The following is a 15,849-nucleotide window of genomic DNA, read 5'->3' on the forward strand; positions in this document are numbered from 1 at the left end:
GCCTTTCCTCAGCTGAGAGGTGCCCACCTCTACCACCGGCTGCCTTTCAGGTGCTATGGAGGACTTGCAGCTCATCTGCATATCCTTACAGCCTTCTCCGGGGTGACACCCAGGTCCACCCCGATCCACTCAGGGCCTCCGCTCTAGGTGCCCAGCGCTCCCATTTTTCTCTTTGTATCTAATCTTTTTCCAGTTGCTAAAGTACCTTAATCATTTATGGCCCCTATTCACATTCTCTTCCTAGCTCTGTCCCTTCCTAATCTTTTCCCTCACCCCCTACCTCTCTCCGCTACAGGAACTCACTTCCCATCCATTGACTTCATCACCTCACCTTCTCTCCTACCCTCTTCCTCCCTCTTGGCTTTTAATCTCCGTCTCTTTCTTCCCTCCATTTTGCCTTCCCCATTCCACCTAAATACCTCTCGCCTTGTACGCCTTCGTGGCCACACCTCTCCTACTCTCCTCCGCTCTCTTTTACTCCTTCTCTTACTCTCAGCTGGTGACATCAATCCCAATCCTGGTCCTCCTCACCAACTATTATCCAAACTCTACAGATCTCACCGTGACCTCTCTAACCTCATCTCTATTCCTCTACTCCCCTCCTCTTCTCTGCCCTTCTCTTGCGCCCTATGGAATGCCCGCTCTATCTGTAACAAACTCCCCTATATCCAGGACCTCTTTATCTCGCGTCACCTCCATCTGCTCGCCATAACAGAAACCTGGCTCTGCCCTGATGACTCTGCTTCAGTCGCAGCCCTGTGCCATGGCGGTTTTCTATTTTCACATACTCCTCGCCCTGCTGGCCGTGGGGGCGGTGTTGGACTACTTCTCTCTCCCTCCTCCAGATTTCAACCCCTTCTTCCACCTCAATCTCACTGTTTTTCCTCCTTTGAAGTCCACTCTATCCGCCTTTTCTCTCCTCTGCCTCTTCGAATAGCGGTCATTTATCGTCCCCCTGATAAGTCCCTTTCATCCTTTCTCAGTGACTTTGACGCCTGGCTTGCCTTCTTCCATGATCCTTCGTCCCCCTCTCTCATCCTTGGTGACTTTAATATTCCTGCTAATGATCCTTCCAACTCTTATATTTCCAAGTTACTCGCTTTAACGTCGTCCTTTAATCTCCAACTATGCTCCACCTCCCCCACTCATCAAAATGGTCACTGTCTTGATCTCATCTTCTCCTCCAACTGTTCACCTTCTAGTTTCCTTGCCTCTGATCATCCCTCCTCTGATCACCATCTTATAACTTTCACACTTAAATCTCCTCCCTTCCAGTCCCGTCCTGTCCTATCTAATTTATCTAGGAATCTTCACGATATTGACCCTTCATCTCTATCCTCCCATGTTTCAAACCTCCTCTCTACTGTGGCACCATCCACGTCTGTCAATGAGGCTGTTTCTTCTTATAACAATACTCTATCCTCTGCCTTAGACACTCTTGCACCTTTGATGTCCCGCCCTGTAAGGCGTACAAAACCCCAACCTTGGCTGACTTCTAATATCCGCTACCTACGTTCCTGTACCCGCTCCGCCGAACGCCTCTGGCGGAAATCTCGGGCCCTTGCTGATTTCTTACACTTTAAGTTCATGCTGACCTCCTTCCAATCTGCTCTTTTACATGCCAAACAGGATTATTATATCCAACTGACCAACTCTCTTGGCTCTAATCCTCGACTTCTCTTCACCACATTGAACTCTCTCCTCAAGGTGCCCCCTCCCCCAACTCCCCCTTCATTATCTCCTCAGACCCTTGCTGAATTCTTTCACAACAAGGTTCAAAAGATAAACCTTGCTTTCTCTACCTCACCAGCTCTCCCTCCACTAGTCCGTTCCCCTCTCTCTCCTTCCCCTCATTCCCTTTCCTCCTTTCCTGAAGTTACTATTGAGGAAACTACACTTCTCCTTTCTTCCTCAAAATGTACCACCTGTTCCTCTGATCCCATTCCCACCCACCTTCTTAATGCCATCTCTCCTACTCTTATTCCTTTTATCTGTCACATTCTCAACCTCTCACTTTCCACTGCGACTGTCCCTGCTGCCTTTAAACATGCTGTGGTCACACCTCTCCTTAAGAAGCCTTCACTTGACCCTACTTGTCCCTCTAATTACCGACCCATCTCCCTCCTTCCTTTTCTCTCCAAATTACTTGAGCGTGCTGTTCACCGCCGCTGCCTTGATTTTCTCTCCTCACATGCTATTCTTGACCCATTACAATCTGGTTTTCGCCCTCTCCACTCAACCGAAACTGCGCTTACTAAAGTCTCCAATGACCTATTACTGGCTAAATCCAGAGGTCAATATTCCATCCTCATTCTTCTTGATCTTTCCGCTGCTTTTGACACTGTCGATCACAGCATACTTCTCGATACCCTGTCCTCACTTGGATTCCAGGGCTCTGTCCTTTCCTGGTTCTCTAACTACCTCTCCCTCCGCACCTTTAGTGTTCACTCTGGTGGATCCTCTTCTACTTCTATCCCTCTGCCTGTCGGCGTACCTCAGGGTTCTGTTCTTGGTCCCCTCCTCTTTTCTATCTACACTTCTTCCCTTGGTTCATTAATCTCATCCCATGGCTTTTCCTTCCATCTCTATGCTGATGACTCCAAAATCTACCTTTCTACCCCTGATATCTCACCTTGCATCCAAACCAAAGTTTCAGCGTGCTTGTCTGACATTGCTGCCTGGATGTCTCAACACCACCTGAAATTAAATATGACCAAAACCGAGCTTCTCATTTTCCCCCCCAAACCCACCTCCCCGCTCCCCCCGTTTTCTATTTCTGTTGATGGCGCTCTCATTCTCCCTGTCTCCTCAGCTCGAAACCTTGGGGTCATCTTTGACTCTTCTCTCTCCTTCTCTGCTCATATCCAGCTGACCGCCAAGACCTGTCGTTTCTTTCTTTACAACATCCGTAAAATCCGCCCCTTTCTTTCCGAGCACTCTACCAAAACCCTCATCCACACCCTTGTCACCTCTCGTTTAGACTACTGCAATCTGCTTCTTGCTGGCCTCCCACTTAGTCACCTCTCCCCTCTCCAGTCGGTTCAAAACTCTGCTGCCCATCTCATCTTCCGCCAGGGTCGCTTTACTCATACTACCCCTCTCCTCAAGACCCTTCACTGGCTCCCTATCCGTTTTCGCATCCTGTTCAAACTTCTTCTACTAACCTATAAATGTATTCACTCTGCTGCTCCCCAGTATCTCTTCACACTCATCCTTCCCTACACCCCTTCCCGTGCACTCCGCTCCATGGATAAATCCTTCTTATCTGTTCCCTTCTCCACTACTGCCAACTCCAGACTTCGCGCCTTCTGTCTCGCTGCACCCTACGCCTGGAATAAACTTCCTGAGCCCCTACGTCTTGCCCCATCCTTGGCCACCTTTAAATCTAGACTGAAAGCCCACCTCTTTAACATTGCTTTTGACTCGTAACCACTTGTAACCACTCGCCTCTACCTACCCTCCTCTCTTCCTTCCCGTTCACATTAATTGATTTGATTTGCTTACTTTATTTATTTTTTGTCTATTAGATTGCAAGCTCTTTGAGCAGGGACTGTCTTTCTTCTATGTTTGTGCAGCGCTGCGTATGCCTTGTAGCGCTATAGAAATGCTAAATAGTAGTAGTAGTAGGGTCTGTAAATATGCGTAACGGTCCTCCGACCTAAGTCTATAGTCTTCAACCAGGTTCTCAAAGGATGTCACTTTGCTTCCTAGATGCAGCTGTCCCCACATGTCTAGTCCGTTTTTAGCCCATCTATGAAAAATCGTGTCCCCCACCCCCGGGGGGAACCCAGGGTTGTCCGCTATCGGCGCAAGGCCAGAGGTACAGGGCTGGTGCTCGCCAAACATATGGTCCCAGTAATAGAATGTAGCCTGTACTGTAGGTGGGAATTTGTCTACCTGACCTCTATGCCGAGCCGGCATCCACATTAGATGCCCTAATTTACGGGAACCGACCAGGGATTGCTCCAAATGGACCCAGAGTTTATGCTCATCTGATCTAAACCACTCCACCGCCGCCCGTGCCTGCGTAGCACAATAATACCAAAAGAGGTTAGGGACTCCCGGCCCCCCTTCTTTCTACTCTTATAGAGGAGTGCTCTGGGGAACCTTGGTCTTTTCTGGTTCCAAATGAACCTATTTATGCTATCTTGAAGACCGGACAAAAAAGCCCTGGACACACGCATAGGAATTACTTGAAATAGGTACAGTAAACGTGGCAACACGTTCATTTTTATTGTGGCGATGCGCCCTAACCAGGACAGTCCCGTAGACATCCAGCGGTCCAAGTCTCTTAATATTTCTTTTTTAAGTCCCGGGTAGTTAACTTCAAACAGTTCGGGCAAATGTTTTGGAATTTGTACCCCCAGATACCTTATTTCCCTTTCTGCCCACTTAAAAGCAAAGGATGTCTTCAAAGCATCCGACACCCTCAGCTGAAGGCCAACAGTCATACCAATCGATTTGCAAGCATTGAGCTTGTAACCTGAAATCCTAGAATACCCCTCGATTTCCCTCATCAGATTGGGGAGTGATACCAATGGCTTTGTCATGTACAGGAGAACATCGTCAGCAAATAATGCAATCTTGTGTTCCTGGGCCCCTACCCGTACTCCAGAGATATCCTCGTTCTCGCGTACTGCCGCCGCCAATGGCTCCATTGCCAGAGCAAACAACAAGGGAGACAGAGGACACCCCTGTCTAGTTCCTCTTCCCAGCCTAAAGGCCCCTGAGTTTCCCCCGTTAATTCTCACACAGGCTTGCGGGCCCGAATAAAGAGCCCGGATCCAGGACCTATAGAAATTCCCAGTCCCCACTCGCTGTAACACTTTGTCTAGATACCCCCAGTGGACCCTGTCGAATGCCTTCTCTGCATCTAATCCTAGTAGCACTACCGGGATGGCCTTTACTTTTGCATGGTATATTAAATTCAACGTTCTACGTATATTATCCATCGCCTGCCTCTTAGCTACAAATCCAACTTGGTCCGGGTGTATTAGAGTGGGAAGCACCTCCCCCAGGCGGTTGGCGAGTACCTTTGCCAATATCTTAACATCGGCGTTAAGTATCGAAATGGGTCGATAGGAAGCACATTCTGTCTTATCCTTGCCTGGTTTTGGGATTACCGTCACCCAAGCCTCCATCATCGATTGGGGCAACCTGTCACCCTCCCGCACTGAATTGATAACCACTGCTAAGTACGGTGCCAGTACCCCCCCCCCCCCCCCCAAAGGTCTTAAAAAACTCGTTCGTGTACCCATCTAAACCCGGAGCCTTGCCATTCGGCAGTGACATGATTACTTGAAGTACTTCATCTACTTGCACCAGGGCTTCCAACTCCCTCTTTTGCTGCTCTGAGAGCACCGGCATGCCTCTGTCAATCAGATATTTATCTATGTCCCCGGTCTGTACAGCAGCATCCTCCCTGTATAGCGATTCATAATACTGGGCAAATCTGTCCCTGATCTGGGCTGAGGATTGCAATAGGGACCCTTTGTCATCTTTCACTTTCAAAATTTGCTGGTCAGCCCTCATCTTTCGCAGTTTGTTAGCCAATAACCTGCCCGGCTTGTTTGTACTTTCATAATAAATCTGTTTTAAACGGGCATGTACAAACTGCAAGCTCTCTTCATGCAACTCAGTCAGTTCCAATCTTACCTCCTGAAGCCTACGGTAGTCCGAGACAGAGCCTGTAACCCTGTATTTACTCTCCAGTACCCCCAGTCTCTCCATACATTGAACCAGATGCGCCTTGCGTGCCTTGGTTCTGCCACTTGCACACTTGATGAAATATCCCCTGGCCACTGCTTTGAAGGCGTCCCACACCCAGAGAGGGGCCTGAGTCTATGTTGATATCAAAATATTCCTTCATAATTGGGACAAAGCCTTCCACAGTGTCTGGATCTTGTAACATGCAGTTATTGAGAGACCATCTTCTATCTCGTATCTCCTCCCGAAGGGAGCGGATAACAGCCCAGACAGGTGCATGATCTGAAATTTAAATATGCCCAATAGAATAATCCCCTCCCCCGCTTAGCAGAGTCTTTTCAACAAATATATAGTCCAGTCTGGAACAGGACAAGTGCACCCAGGAATAGAAAGTGTAATCTCTCCCTCTCGGGTTCCCCTGTCTCCACCCATCACAAAGTCCCAGTCCATCCACCATGTTCTTCAGGCCTGAGAGACTCTATTATCACTTGGAGTTGGAGGCGCTGACCTGTCAAGGCCAGGCTGCATGGTCGCATTAAAATCTCCTGCCACCAGCACCCTACCCCTGGCAAATGCCTGCAGGTCCTTCTGGAGACGCAGGAAGAAACGTTCCTGCCTCTCGTTGGGGGCATACACGCAGGCTAGTGTACATTCCTCCTGCTCCAACATAACGTGTACAAAAAGATAACGCCCCTCCGCCTCACGCTTCTCGTGCAGGATTTGGACCTGGAGATCTTTATGAAACAGGATGGCCACCCCTCTTTTCCGAGCCCCTTTCACATCTGATGCACAACACACCAAGGGATACAACTTGGAAGGGAGCAGCCCCTCATTCTTCCTACAAAGATGAGTTTCCTGCAAAAAGACCACCTGGGGGTGCATCAGACGGAGTTCTCGCCCCAAGGCATGCCTCTTATAGGGAGAATTCAGACCCTTTATGTTATAGGTCAAAAGTTTTAAGTCCGCCATCTAACGTCCTTTCAGAACAAGCTAGTGGAAGAATGATTGGTCTAATCCCTAACCTCCCCTCCCCCCTCTGGCCTAAAACATACCCACCCTTCCCCCCACCTAGTATCTCCCACATTCCTACTATCCCCTCCCCAACCCTCCCACCCCTCCCCTTCCCTCCTACCCCGTCCTCTAGGGTCCACCCACCAAGCAGTGTAAACCTCACTACCTGGGACTGGGAAGAACAAGACCCCACTTGGCCAAACAAGACAAAGCAAATGTTATAACAATCTAACAGTATACTTACACTTGAATTAGCCCTCAGTCCCCTCTCCCTGCACCCTATTTCCCACCCTCACAGTTCTCACTCACTCCCAACTGCTCTTCACCTTTCCAACCATTATACAGTTCCCTTCCAAGAACACAACAGCCTTATCTGGCAGTATTCTGCCTTCAAGGCGGCAACACCCATTTCAAATAAATGAATCCGCACTGTCCCGCTCAGGTATGGGGTGTATTTTTCTTCGCTGCTTTCTCCACTCTCTTCCACCGCTGCAACCTTGCCTTGGTGGTAGGTGCCATCCCGGCCGGCGGGGTCTCCGTCACCGCCATACCTGCTGCGAATAGATGTTGCCATGCCTTCTCCACTTTGTGACATCGAATCCGCTCTCCCTTAAGCTCGAAACAAATAGCGAATGGGAAAGCCCACCGGTATGGAATCTTTTCTTTAGTCAAAATTTCAATGACAGGTTTCATCTCCCTTCTCAAGTTCAGAGTGAACAGTGACAAGTCTTGGTAAATTGATACCTTTGAACCATTGTAATCCAGCATAGGGTTCTGACGAGCTTTTTGCCAAATCTGCTCCTTGCTCTTATACTCAGTGAATCTGACCACGATGTCCCTCGGCATGTTGTCTCTGGGTTTGCCCAATGCTCTGTGGGCTCTATCAATGCCCATTACCGCCACATCAAAACTGTCCCCCATCAACATTGTGCAGATGGTGCGCACTACCTCTGGGACATCCTCTAGGCCTCCTGCCTCCGGTACCCCGCGAAAGTGGAGATTCTGCCTGCGCCCTCTGTTTTCAATGTCGTCTAGGTGGTATTGCAGCTCTTCAGCCTTTTCTTCTATTTTAGTCAATCTCTTGTCGGCCTCCTCGTTTTTCTCTTCTTGCGTGTGCATTCTCTCTTCGAGCGCCTCCACCCTGCCCCCCAGGTCCCGCAGGTCCGCACTGAGAGAATCGACGTGCTCCAGGATCTCCTCTTTGGATGCACGAATTTCAGCTTGAAGTGCTTCAAAGCATTTTTTCATCTCCGTCGAGAGGGCCGTTGGCAGGGCAGGGTCCTCCCATTCTTCACGAGGGGCAAGCGGTTCCGGCTCGCAAGTGCTCCGCGATTTAGGGGACGCGGACTGGTGAGGGCCTTTCGCTGACTGCCGCGTGGATATTCGCTCACTATCCCGAAGCGGCGCGAGTTTTTTTTTGCTCATCGCGCCGGGGATCGCCTCTCCGCCTGTACGCAGCTTTTTTTTTCTTGAAGGAAGGAGCACTTAACCGCAGTGGGTATCTTTTTTGGGTGAGGATGTACGGAGCTGGAGGATCAAGTGGCCATTCAGCCCTGTGACGTCACTTCCTCTCCCTTTATATCTTTTTTGAGATGCAGTGACCAGAATTGCACACAATATTCAAGGTGTGGTCGCACCTTGAAGCGATACAACGGCATTATAACATCCTTGTGTTTGTTTTCCATCCCTTTCCTAATAATACCCAACATTCTGTGCGCTTTCTTAGCAACCACAGCACACTGAGCAGAAGTTTTTAACGTCTTATCCACAATGACTCCCAGATCCCTTTCTAGGTCTGTGACTCCTAACGCGGAACCTTGCATGACATAGCTGTAATTCGGGTTCCTCTTACCCACATGCATCACTTTGCACTTATCAACACTGAACTTCATCTGCCACTTGGAAGCCCAATCCCCCAGTCTCGCGAGGTCCTCCTGTAATCTTTCACACTCCTGCTACTTGACGACCCTGAATAATTTTGTGTCATCTGCGAATTTAATTACCTCACTCATTACTCCCATCTCTAGGTCATTAATAAATATGTTATCAATAGAAATCAAACAAAATAAAACATGGAAAAGAAAATAAGATGATACCTTTTTTATTGGACATAACTTAATACATTTCTTGATTAGCTTTCGAAGGTTGCCCTTCTTCGTCAGATCGGAAATAAGCAAATGTGCTAGCTGACAGTGTATATAAGTGAAAACATTCAAGCATTACTATGACAGTCTGACAGGGTGGGAGGATGGGGGTGGGTCAGAGGTATGCATGGGGACATCAAAGCATATCATTGATATTCTAACAGGATGGGTGTGGATAGGTGAGGGGTGGGGTGATCAACAGAGACATATAGCTTTATGGTTTATAATGGGCTAGGAACCCCAGATCCTTGTTAAGTCCTTTCTGTTGGGTGTTAAAATATTCAATCATTCTGACTTCAAAGGTCTTACGTTCTTGTATGGTTTTAAAGTTACCTTTCAGCATTCTCATTGTGAAATCACTGGTACAGTGTCCTGGTTCTGTGAAGTGCTGTCCCACCGTGGTGGGGGCCCTACTGGCTGTATTGTTCATGTGATGTCTATGTAAATTGAATCTTGTCTTAAGCATCTGGCCTGTTTCTCCAATATAGCATCCTTCGTTACATTTTTTACACTGAATAATATATACCATGCATACCTCTGACCCACCCCCATCCTCCCACCCTGTCAGACTGTCATAGTAATGCTTGAATGTTTTCACTTATATACACTGTCGGCTAGCACATTTGCTTATTTCCGATCTGACGAAGAAGGGCAACCTTCGAAAGCTAATCAAGAAATGTATTAAGTTATGTCCAATAAAAAAGGTATCATCTTATTTTCTTTTCCATGTTTTATTTTGTTTGATTTCTATTGATAACCTTAAGAGTGGACTAACATGGCTACCACACTCCTCTACTTATAAATATGTTAAAAAGCAGCGGTCCCAGCACAGACCCCTGCGGGACCCCACTAACTACCCTTCTCCATTGAGAATACTGACCATTCAATCCTACTCTCTGCTTCCTATCTTTCAACCAGTTCTTAATCCATAGTAATACCCTACCTCCGATCCCATGACTCCCCAGTTTCCTCTGGAGTCTTTCATGAGGCACTTTGTCAAACGCCTTTTGAAAATCCAGATACACAATATCCACCGGCTCCCCATTGTCTACATGTTTGTTCACCCCCTCAAAATAATGCAGTAGATTGGTGAGGCAAGACTTCCCTTCACTAAATCCGTGTTGACTTGGTCTCATCAGCCCATGTTTTTGTATGTGCTCTGTCATTTTATTCTTAATAATAGCCTCTACCATTTTGCCCGATACCAACGTCAGACTCACAGGTCTATAATTTCCCAGATCTCCTCTGTAACCATTTTAAAAATCGGCGTAACATTGGCTACCCTCCAGTCTTCTGGTACCACACCTGATTTTAGTGATACATTGCATATTACTAATAGTAGCTCTACAAGTTCATTTTTCAGTTCTATTAATACTCTGGGATGAATACCATCTGGTCCAGGTGATTTACTACTCTTCAGTTTGCAGAACTGAGCCATTACATCCTCCAGGTTTACAAAGAATTCATTTAATTTCTCTGACTCGCCCGCTTCAAATACCCTTTCCGGCACCGGTGTCCCACCCAAATCCTCGGTGAAGACCGAAGCAAAGAATTCATTTAATTTCTCTGCTACGGCTTTGTCTTCCCTGATCGCCCCTTGAACACCATTTTCGTCCAACGGCCCAACCAAGAAACACTAAATATGAGGCAAGAAACTTATCTCAAACTACAAAAAAAGTGAACTACAAAACTGTCCACTCTGCAGACTTCACTTACCTAGGATCCAAATGGTGGAACTCCTTACCACTCAAAATAAGAAATATACAGGAATATACTAGATTCCGCAAAATCCTCAAATTGTTCATATTCAAACAAACCCTCACAAAGAACAACCATATTACTCTATTTACCATTAAATTTCTGTTTGCTTCATGTACAAATTCTCATTCATAATAGATTTTCTTGTTATACTGTTTGTTGTAAACCACATTGAACTAAAACTTGTTCGGGATCATGTGGGATATAAATGTCAATAAATAATGGCCACATTTTGATTTTTTTCATAGCAGTAGTTAGCGTTTTAGCAAGTACAATTGAATTTCAACTAATAGGGGAGGTAAGAGGAGGCCCACAGCATAGGGTGTCCCCTGAGTACCTCCTGCAACATTTGGAAACTGTGCACCAATACATGCCCAGCATGGCACATTCTCTAGTGCACTCATCCCCACCCCACCTACTCCTGCACTTTGTTCACAAATGTGTGCTATTACATCCTAGGCAAACCTGCCCCCCGCCCTCTGTGTTGTTTCTTACCAGCAGGGCTAGAGGTGAGCCGATGACTTGGTGCTAGGTGTTGTATGGTGGGATCCTGGTTCTGTAAGTGTCCTGTCTGGGACGCAGCTGTATGCATTCCAGCATTACCATGGGTCACTGGTTCCGTAGTAAGTACCTGAATATACATGTATTATGTTCATATATTAGGGTTCCATATAAGTCTGAAGGGCAGCTGCAGGCATATAGAAGGAGTCAGAAGGAGGTTATACAACTAGAATCCCTCTGTACAAAGCACTGCTAGGCGGAAACTCAAGCTGCTGGAGTATTAGCTGGTGCTGCCTGCACTGCTGTACTATAAGAAAGCTTACAATAATAGATTCCTTAGCGCCTGCAGCAGATGAATCCAGGAACTGGTGGGTTATATCCATCTACCAGCAGGTGGAGTTAGAGATAGTCAGACTGAAGGCAGTGATACCAGATGGTCATCCCCTTCATCAGTTAGTATATCTCTGTCTCCAGCAGGTGGTGGACGGCTTCTCATCATCTCCTGGATGCGACGTTCCTGGGGTTCTCCTGGGTTGCGTGACCAGTTGAGACAGGGGGTGTTTGGCTGAGGGATCCTTCTTTGGTGGCATACTTGGCCCCTCCCTCACTCTGATATACCCCTTCTCCCAGTTCCTGGCTAGCTGTCTGTGGCTGAGGTTTTCTTCCTCACAACTTAAAAAAAAAAAAAAAGCCAATCTGATCACTTGGGACTTGGAACTCTGTGCATAGTGCCTGAACAACAGCCTTGAATCAGGGAACTGGCATGGACTAGCTTTGCTGGGAGTCCCCGCTGCTTCAATGCACTGCACTGCTCTTCTCTTGGGGAGTGCCGGTTTTCTCTCCCTCTTTCTGAGCAGCGGAGGAAATGGCAATGGAGACCGCTAAACGCTGTTCTCTCTATGGCAAATGACATTTGGCTGCCAGTTTCTGCAGCGTGGGGTGCACTGGGTCCAGTGGGAAGAATGGTTCCTTTCTGATGGTGGAAGCCGCGGTTTCCTGCACAGATCCGCATGGCGCATGCGCCATCTTGACTACCACTGATGCAGTTTCGGGCCACTTCTCTGCAGATTTAATGCGGCTGGCCGTTCCCCTTCTGGATGCTGAGGTGGTTGCCCCAGAGGGGGGTGTTCTGGAAGTCTTCGGGGCCTGTGCTGGGAAGGGGGGGGGGCTGCAGGGACTGGAGACTCAAAGAGAGTTTATTTTGAAACGTGCCCTGCCCCAGCCCTATTGGGGACCTGGGTCATCTCTCTTTCTGCCCGGGGGAAGATCCCGTCCTTAAACGGAGGCAGGTGGCCTCCTCCTTTGAGGTGGGATCTTTAATTCCTGTGACCTCTGCTGCCTCTGTGGTGCACGCTTCCGAGGGTTCGTTGCGACATGCAGGGCTGGAGGAACCAGATGATCTGACAGCGGTGAGTCTCTTCATAGAGAGGAACTTCCATCTCTGATGTGTTGGAGGCTTTAAATATTGCTGACCCTGACGCATCTGCATCGGTTGCAGTCAATCCGAAGATGGCGAGCACCCAGAGACCGTCTAAAGCATTCCTAGTGCATGAGGCTATTCAAGAACTAATCTCTGTGCAGTGGTCGGACCTGGATGAGGCCTCAAGGTTGCAAAATCCCTGGTAGATGTCTGGAAGCTTCGCTCAAGCGATCCTTTGAGGTCAGTCATGGCGCTTCAGGCGTCAATTTGCAGCTCTTAACGTTGCTAGAGCCTTGCTCAGCTGGCTTCCCCAGGCGCTAGAGCACAACCAGGATGGGCTTCTATCGGGAGCGCCCATGTTGCCTTGGATGGAGGTAGGACTATTTGGTGGATTCCTTGTATGATTTGGTACAGGCTTCGGCCTAGCAGATGGCCTTGGCGGTTACTTTGTGGTGTCTGTTGTGACTCCGCCATTGGTCAGTGGGGATGGCTTCCAAACAGCAACTGACTAGATTATACTTCCGGGGTAAATTGCTGTTCAGAGAAGATTTGGAGAAGATTGTAAAGGATTTGGGGGATTCCAAATCCCAATGTCTCCTAAAGGATAAGCCCAAGCCTTCTTTTCAAGCAGGACCTTCAAGGCCTCATCTTTGGGAGGCATGCAGGTACTGGCTAGGCCGTTCTGTGGCGAGTTTTCAGTGTCCTGGATTCCAGCAGTGTTTATCCTTTCATAATGATAAGAGAGCTTCCGGTGCACCCTCCTGACAGGGGACTACTACTACTCCCAATGATGGCGCGCCAGCTCACTCCAGGGTGCAGTGGATAGGGGGTTGGCTGACCTTCTTCTTCCAGGAGTGGGCTAAAATCACTTCAGACCAGTGGTTGCTGGATATCGTTCAAGACTGGTACAAAATTGAATTCTGGTTTTCCGTCGCAAATTCTTTCTTGGAGTCTCGATGCAGTACAGTATCCAAATCAGCGGCAGTACTGGCCACACTGATGGATCTCCAGGAATTGGGAGCTGTGTCTCCAGTGCCCCCTCTTGAGGTTTGCATGGATTGATATTCCATTTATTTTGTGGTGCCCAAGAAAGGAGATTCTTTTCAGCCCATCCTCGACCTCAGAAAGGTGAACCAGTTTCTGAGGTTCGCCATTTTCGAATGGAGACCTTGTGGTCCATCATTGTGGCGGTTGAACTGGGAGAGTATTTGACGGCGCTGGACCTCAGAAGCCTATTTGCATTTCCCAATTTGGCCACCACACCAGCGTTTCTTGGGGCGCCACTTTCAGTTTTCAGCTTTGCCCTTTGGTCTGGCGACCGTGCCCCATAGGTCATGGTCATGGCCATGGTGGCAGCCTTTCTCCAGACACAAGGGATACAACTGCATCCCTACCTCGATGACTGGTTGACTCGAGCAGCATCGCAGCAGGAGAGCCGGGTGGCCACTGGCAGGGACATTGCACTCTTGCAATCTCTGGGCTAGGTGATCAATGTTGCCAAGAGTCACCTGGTGCCGACTCAGTCGTTGGAATATCTAGGGGTAAGGTTCGACATAAAGTAAGAGAAAATTTTCCTTATGAAGGAATGGAGGATCAAGTTGCTCTCGCAGGTGCACTAACTGTTGCACATGCCCAGCCCCCGAGTCTGGGACTATGTTCAAGTGCTGGGCTCAATGGCAGCTTCACTCGAAGTGGTGTAGTGGACGAGGGCGCATATGCATCCATTATAGCACTCCTTCCTGAGCCGATGGTCTCCGATGTCCCAGGACTACCAGTGCCATCCTCCATGGTTGGCCCAGGCAAGGCGCAATATGACTTGGCTTCACGCCTCCAACCTACAGCGGGGGCTGCTGTTGGCCTCTCCGCAGTGGGTCATAGTAGTGATGGATGCCAGCCTTTTGGTTTGGGGAGCCCATTGTCTCCACCAGTACACGGAGCATTGGACTGCGTTGGAAGCAACGTGGCCCATCATTCGTTTAGAGCTGAGAGTGGTCAGTGCTTTGCTATGTTTTCAGGAGTTATTGGAGGGCAAAGCAGTATGTGTTCTATCGGACAACACGACGGTGATTGCCTACATCAGTCGGCAAGGAGGCATGCAGAGTCTTCCTCTTGCTGCTAAGGCACTCTGTTGGATTGGGCGGAGGCTCATGCTCTTGCGTACTTTGTGGGGCAGAACAACGTCCAGGCAGACTTCCTCAGTTGGACTCTCCTGGATCCAGCGGAATGGGAGTTGTCCACAGAGGCATTCCAGCTGATCTGTTGGAGTTGGGGGATGCCAGAGATTGACCTGATGGCAATCTGGGAGCATGCCAAGGTGCCCACTTTCTTCAGCAGGAAGAAACAGCTCAGGTCTGCAGGCATAGATGCCCTGTTGCAGCCGTGGCCGGAGTCGGGACTGCTTTGCGTTTTTCCTCCATGGTCCCTGATAGGGTGCAGCTTGCACAGAATAGGATGGCACAGGGGTTGGTCATTCTGGTGCCTCCGGATTGGCCCATCGATCATGGTATCTGTTGCGTCTTTTGAAGGACCCACCTTTGTGTTCAGTTTACCCAGAATCTACTGCATCAGGGTTCAGTCCAAATGGAGGAGCCCTCCCGCTTTGTTCTTATGGCCTGGCTTTTGAGCAGTCAAGATTGAGAAAAAAGGGATATTCGGACTCTGTGATAGCTATGTTGCTTCAGGCTCGGAAGTGTTCCACCACTACAGCCTATTCTCGGGTGTGGCGGACTTTTGTGGTGTGGTGTGGTGTGGTGTGGTACACACGCTGTATATCCCCTTAAGGTGTCCATTTCTCAGATGTTGGCCTTCTTGCAGGACGGACTGCAGAAGGGTTTGGCCTATAATTCTTTATGGGTTCAGAATGCAGTTCTTGTGTGTTACAGACGCGTACCCAGTACTTCTCTGGCAGCTGACTGGATGTGGTTCGTTTTCTCCGAGGGACTCTATACCTTCGCCCTCCCCTTTGTCGGCTGTGCCCGGTGTGGCGGCTGAACCTGGTGCTGGGAGCTCCTCAGAAAGCGCCATTTGAACCATTGTATGGGGCATCAGAAAAGGATTTTACACTAAAAACAGTGTTCCTGGTGGCCATTGTGTCGGCTCGCTGAATCTCAGAAATTCAGGTGTTGTCTTGTTGGGATCCATTTCTTCAGTTTTTATTTATTTATTTAGGCATTTATATCCCACACTTTCCCGCCCATGGGCAGGCTCAATGTGGCTTACATTAGCTCAAAAGGCTAACAGCAGTATAAAAGGACACTTCAATCTAGTAATAGACAGACACATTAAGGGCGAAGTAGTTGGTGGGGAGAG

General features: G+C 48.6%; 1 protein-coding gene across 1 annotated transcript in view; it reads right to left on the minus strand.

Moving 5' to 3' along the window:
• Positions 1-15,849, minus strand: part of HNF1A (HNF1 homeobox A) — a 74,828-nt gene that overhangs the window by 13,488 nt on the left and 45,491 nt on the right. Inside the window, 1 exon segment of the mRNA XM_030218724.1 lies at positions 11,115-11,250. Coding sequence (XP_030074584.1) covers positions 11,115-11,250 — 136 coding nt within the window.

This window comes from Microcaecilia unicolor, chromosome 11 (assembly GCF_901765095.1).
Source record: "Microcaecilia unicolor chromosome 11, aMicUni1.1, whole genome shotgun sequence".
NCBI classification, from domain to species: domain Eukaryota; kingdom Metazoa; phylum Chordata; class Amphibia; order Gymnophiona; family Siphonopidae; genus Microcaecilia; species Microcaecilia unicolor.